Source organism: Frankliniella occidentalis, unplaced genomic scaffold, assembly GCF_000697945.3.
Source record: "Frankliniella occidentalis isolate FOCC.00 unplaced genomic scaffold, Focc_3.1 Scaffold39, whole genome shotgun sequence".
Classification (NCBI taxonomy): Eukaryota; Metazoa; Arthropoda; class Insecta; order Thysanoptera; family Thripidae; genus Frankliniella; species Frankliniella occidentalis.
This window is the reverse complement of record NW_026267169.1, coordinates 2,075,723-2,081,949: the sequence shown is the minus strand read 5'-3', so window position 1 is coordinate 2,081,949 and position 6,227 is coordinate 2,075,723. Positions and strand designations below refer to the sequence as shown.

Genomic DNA, 6,227 nt, shown 5'->3' with positions numbered 1-6,227 from the left:
GCGCGCTCCGCTGCGTCACTCAGGATTTCCCTCCCTGCACGAGATTCGAATTTCAAGAGGCGCTCCTCACACAGACAGACGCGCCCCCCCCCCTTAGCACTGGAGGGAAAGGGGGGAGAGGGGAGAAGAGCAAGGGAGCCGCCCGCCCTGCGCCGCCACGGTCAGCCGCTCCGGCCCCCTATTATACGGGCGGAAGACTCTTTTACCTGCAGGAAAGTAGTTGGCCGGCCCGAGGCCCACCCGTAATTAGCAGAGCGCCAACAACAAAAAAACACATTAAAAAAAAAGGAAAACGAAAACAGAAACTGTGTCAAGGGAGCCAGAGTAGGAGAGGGTGGGAGGAGGAACAAACGGCCAGAGAGACAGAGAGAGCAGGAGAGAGTGTGAGAGAGAAAATTATGCAGTCAGCGCGTTGCCCTGAAAGCTCTGCAAATCTAACTGCAGAACTAAAAGAAGAGTTATATAGTTCAAACCGTCAAACAAGACCTACAGTTGCAACCTTTTATGGCAGTTTCGACCGTGCGACCGCGTGCGACTTTAGTTTGCAGGTTTGCACTGGTACGAGCAAAGCGACCCTGAAAACTTCAAAAGTCGGGTCTTGCCACGGAAAAAAAAACCTCAGCTGCCCTAGCTAAATGTTAGCTGTCCAGGCAGTAGCTAAATTTTAAGCTGTTGGAGCTTATTTTTTGCTGTGGTAGTCAAATATTAGCTGCAGGAACTAATGCTTCCGTATAACAGCTTATCCTGCGTGATCTGGTTTGGATGACGCAATTAGCTCTCTCAACTAATGCGTGGCTACCGCAGCAAATGTTTAGCTGTCAGAGCTGAAAAGGTTAATTAGTGCCTGGGCAGCCAACATATAAGCTATCACAGCTAATCATTAGCTTGTGGAACTTACGTTTTTTTTTTCCGTGCATGGAGAGCCTGGCTATAGGGTCAGATCTGATCTAGCTCTAGGGTCGGAACAAAGGGTCGTATGTGCCTTTTTGCGAATTTCCCATTGTAAAGGAATTTTCTCATGATTCTCAAATCTCGCAAAATCTTCAAAAATGCACACCCTTTGTCTGGAACCCGCCGGATGCATGAGAAATTTTGAGTTTATTGCATTCGTAATAAAGGAACTAGTAGGTATTTGACCTCTTTTTAAAGGTGTGACTTAACACATTTGTGTGTTTCCAGTGCTGCAGTACAATAACCTACCAACTTGTTTGTCACACACAGCTGGATTTACCCCGAGGGGGTTTCCTCCAATCAGTCCGCAACACACTGAGGAGTACTACATTTCTTTTTTTATCCTCCCCCCATCCGTTCAACTCTTTAAGCCCCGCCGCCACGCCAAAAGAGACGCGCGCCAGCAGCAGCGGAAGCATGCGGCCTGACACGGTGCCCATAATTGTCCGGGAGGTTCAAACAGCCCCGCTGGGGTGCGTTTCAGCCAATGGGGCCGGCGCTTCTAATACCAGCACACCATCATCAAGGGAGAGGAGTGGAGGGAAAGGGGGGAGAGGGGAGAGGAGGGGGAAGGGGGAAGGGGGCAAAACACAAATGCGTGCAGAGGCCATATCGCGCGGCGCTGATTGGCCGGGACACCGACAATGGCTCGGCGGGGACCTGCGGGGGACCTGCCGGGGACCTGCAGAGGAGCGTCCGGCGGCATAATTCGAACTACCTCGCCGCGCCTCATCCTCACCCTCTCCCTCCTTTTTTTGCAGGGATCCCGTGCTATGTGTCTCAATGCTCTTCAGCAGGGCCCGCCGTGTGGCGGTGTTACACATTAACAAACCAAACAAGCAAACAGACGAAAGTTTTCGTTTCGTGTTTTTCGTGCTTTTTTTGGAGACAAAAGATATCACGACCGGCGAAGAGCTTTTTCCCCACCGCCACCGCTGCCACAGCAGCAGCGCCCCCCATCTCCGCACGCCCGCAGGGGATGCTGAGGTCGTTTCCTCCGCCGCGCCGCCGCGCTGCACGTACCGACTGCATTGCTTTCCGAAGGCCGCGAGCGCGACATCATTTGAATCTTCCCACCGCCGCCGCCTCCGCTCCGCTTGCTGATAACGGGCGGACAACATACACACGCGCACGCTGCGCACGCACTCGCAAGGGGCGCGCCGGCTGAGAGCCATCCCAGGGGCGGGGCAGGGCAGGGCCGCTATCGCCGCGTCGGATCTAAAGCGGCCGCCCAAGTTACCTTATTATTCGCCGCTTACGACCTCCTTGCGCATATGGGCAGCCCGACGCGGGAGAAAGAGAGGGAGGGAAGGATGGCGGGAGGGAGGGAGGGAGGGAGGGAGGGGAAAGAGAGAGTGTGTGTGAGAGAGGGAAGGGGGGAGAGAGCACGGTCAAATAGGGCGGGGAAGAGGTTATGGAGGGCGCTATGAGGTGAGAACAGGGCCACCTTGGGGTGAGAGAGAGAGAGGATGAGAGAGAGAAAGAGGCGCAGAAGACGGCCAGGCACAGCGAGATAGAGAATGCAGGTCAGCAGGGGGACGTAAGTGAGTAGAGAATGCGGAGGGGTTGCATGCGATGAACGGGGGAACGGGGCTGCGGAGAGAGAGAGAGAGAGAGAGAGAGAGAGAGAGAGAGACGGAGAAGACGGCCAGACACAGCGAGATAGAGAATGCAGGTCAGCAGGGGGACGTAAGTGAGTAGAGAATGCGGAGGGGTTGCATGCGATGGGGACAGTAATGAACGGGGGAACGGGGCTGCGGAGAGAGAGAGAGAGAGAGAGAGAGAGAGAGAGAGAGAGAGAGAGAGAAGATGGGGGAAGGGGGAGAGAAAGAGATAGGGAAGAGAATCGGTGGGCGAGGGGATGAAGAGAATGCATGCTGTGCGGGGGTGAGCTGCCCCGGGGCCTAGCTGGAGCCCGCTGGAGCCCCACCGCCTCGCCCCGCCCCGCCGCGCACTGGACTGGGACACACACTCCACGGTACAGTCACACCACGCAAGCACGTCCGAACAAAAGGGGAAAGGGAGAATGAAAAGTAGAAGGTAATTCCCTTGTGTGTCTGCGTGCCTGGCTGGCTGGCGGCGGTCCGTGGGGAGATGGGATGGGAGGGGGGACCGCACACGGTTGGTGGTTAGAGAGAGAGAGAGAGAGAGAGGGAGCGCGAGAGAAAGAGAAGGGGGGGGGGAGGGACTAGCGAGGCCAAAGACTAAGGCAGAGGGAGGGCGACAGTGTCATTATTTTCAAGCTTGAGCTGCATATCGACTCCGGCTGCAGTCAGTGGTCCGTGTCGCGGGCCGGGCGGCCCGGGCGCCAGACCAGAGCGGAAGGCCTGCAGGCGGCTGCACTCGAGCTGCTTGGCACACCATCTGCCGCAAGCGCCCCATGCACTCCGCGTAACTGGGTGGGCTGGCGATCGCATCGCCCACAGCTACGGCACAGCCACTAGCAGCACAGCCGCACAGCACAGCCACAAATACGATGCGCTTCCCCCATCCTCCAGCACATCAACGTCTTGGGCGTACACCTGTCTTCGGCGGCCGTGAGTGTCTCTCTCGAGGGTGCCGCTCCCATCGCCACCACCACGCCACCAACCCGCCTGCCACCCGCGCGTGTTCGAATGCGTCCTGTCAGTAAGTCCGCTACGTGCTGACGGTGTTGGCCGTACCTGGGTGGTGGGATCCGGGTGCGGGTGGTGGTCGGCGCCCAGAAGGTCGGGTGGGCCCCGGGTGGGTGGTGGGCCAGTGGACCTCAGTTCCGGGTGGTGGGGCCCCAGGTTGTATGGGCCTCTCCCCTGCCATGGTTGGTGAGCCCTCGGGTGGTGCACCTTAGTCCCGGATGGTGGTCCCCGGCCTCGGTTGGTGGACGTTAGTCGAGGGTGGTGGTCCCGGCCATGCTTATGGTTGGTGGGCCCCGACTGGTGGGCCGTCCCCTCCGGTGCCCCCGAAGCCACCCGGAGGGCCCGCTGGGCACTGGCACCAGGCACCCCACTGGGACTATGAATACATCACCTGGGGGACGCCGCACCAGAGCCCCACCCGTGTCGTCGGAATGCACTACAGGCAAATACCCGGGGTGCAGCGTCGCGCTCACTGCACCCACCCCCGCCCCAGTCTCGTTCTCTCTCTCTCTCTCTCTCGCTCTCTCCTTCTCTCTCTCTCTCACACACGTCGCACCTGCCCGGGGCGTCATCAGCGTGACTCCTTTCCAGTCTCCCGCTCTTTCACCCCGCGCCCGCGCCTCACTCTCGCTCTCGCCTTGTTTCTCTCTTTTTCGTCGCTCTTTCCGGCGCGCTCCGCTGCGTCACTCAGGATTTCCCTCCCTGCACGAGATTCGAATTTCAAGAGGCGCTCCTCACACAGACAGACGCGCCCCCCCCCCTTTCCCCTCTACCCCTTTCTCTCCCTCCAGCAGTCGGCTAGAGCCACCCGAAATATCTGCGCGACATGGACAAGAAAACGCAACGATAATCCGCAGAGATTTCCCGTCACGCGACCCCAGTCACTTTCAGTCACTTCCAGTTTGGAACTGCAGGGTTCTACTTCGCATCACACTTTGACGCACCGCCTCCTCCATTGCCCTGTTCTCAATTATTATGCTCACCCTTCCAGAGCTGACCCCGAACCTTCCACTGGATCTCGGGCGTGGGGTCGCCCGTCACTTCGCACTTGATGACGTAGGGAAGCCCTTCGGTGGCCACCTGTTCCGTCGGCGTGTCCAGAAACTCGATGGGCTCTGAGCATAAAAAAACGATGGGCACATATATTAGTCCGGAACGAATACGGGGATTATTTCTCCTCCGCCATATACACGGCAAAAAATAATGTTGTTAAAAACAGGGAGTTTGTTTTCCCAGTAAACGCTTTACGAAAAACAACTTGTTTATTACCAACATTATTTTTGCAGTGTTTCATCAGTTGTTTATTTTTAAAATTCTCACGTAAAACGAAAAGACCTTTACCTTTAACGGTGAGCTCGAAGCACTTCTCGCTAGCACGCTTGACATCCGACAGGCGGCAGCAGTACTCGCCGCGGTCCTTCTTGCCGATGTTGCTGATGACGATCTGCAGCCCGTTGCCGGAGCCTCGCCACACGGCGTCCTGCACCGGCGACCTGCGGCAACACAAACCCATACGCATGCGGTCAGTCCCTATACTACTCGGCTGCTTCCCAACTCCAGTCAAACGACCGCAAGAAAGTAGAGAGGCCAAAGTTCACATCAAAGATGGACAAACACTAAGGATCTAAACCGGTAATTCAACTTTGTATGCACTTGAGTTGAAGGAGATGCTCCCCCAACCAACCCCACTAACGCAGAGAGGGAGGGAGGGAGAAATACAGATCGAGGGAAGGAGGTAGAGGGGACTGCCGTCGGCTTTTCGAACCAGGATGATGGAGAGCGGTGAGAGCGGCGGGCTGCTGCACGGGATTGAATTACGGGCCCCCAGCAGGTGAGGCGAGTACACGAAAGGGTACCGCCGGGGGTACGACCGGGGTGTACCGCCGGGGGTGCTGCCGCAGAGGCTGCGGGAGCGAGGAGGGGTAAGGGGGGATGCATGCCTGCCAGTCGCAGGTCGGACTCTGCTGCACAAGGGAAGGCGGGAGAGAAGCGGGAGACGGGTAGGAGAAAAGGGGGGGGGAGTCGTAGCAGAACGGAGAGGAAGTGATTTGATGATAAACGATGTAGCGCCACTCTTCGTGGCAATCAGAGCGGGAGAGAGTCGAGCCCTGCTGCCCTGCTGCCCTATTGAGAGGGATAGATAGATAGATAGATAGATAGATAGATAGATAGATAGATAGATAGATAGATAGATAGATAGATAGATAGACTGTTATTTTGAAGGTGCAGCCAACAACAAAGGTGGACGTCCAAAGGGACGACTTGAGTTTTGCGCCTTTTTTTCGGCAGCATTTGTCGTCTGTACCGCTGCACTGGCAGGCTGTAGTCTCGAGGCCGTGGAGCGCCCGACGGGTGTGCTCGCCCGTGGCGCAGCAGCGTGCAGCGGGCCTGCCTACCTCGCGCTTGACAGGCGCGCTGCCCGCAGCGGAGAAGGGGGATGAGGGAGGCTAGAGAGGAGGGCGAGGGGAGGGAGGACAGGAAGGGAAAGGGGTCCTTCGCATTCTCGGACCTCGGGCAGGGAGTGGGCGGGGAGTGTCCCGTGTCCCCACCCTTCCCCTCCACCGCGCTTCGAATTCTAACCGTCGCACCCTATTGCAAGAGTTGAGCGTTGATTTGAACGCGACCGGGGGCCCTGGCGGGAGGTGGGGGGCGGAGTCAGAG

General features: G+C 57.6%; 1 protein-coding gene across 2 annotated transcripts in view; it reads right to left on the bottom strand.

The window, feature by feature from the left end:
• The window catches only part of LOC113202613 (neural cell adhesion molecule 2-like), a 299,769-nt gene that overhangs the window by 8,668 nt on the left and 284,874 nt on the right, over positions 1-6,227 (bottom strand). For both annotated transcript variants that reach the window (XM_026416924.2, XM_052266439.1), the window contains 2 exons: positions 4,908-5,059; positions 4,550-4,681 (listed from right to left, as the gene is read on the bottom strand). In XM_026416924.2, coding sequence (XP_026272709.2) covers positions 4,550-4,681; positions 4,908-5,059 — 284 coding nt within the window. The remainder of the gene's footprint in view (positions 1-4,549; positions 4,682-4,907; positions 5,060-6,227) is intronic.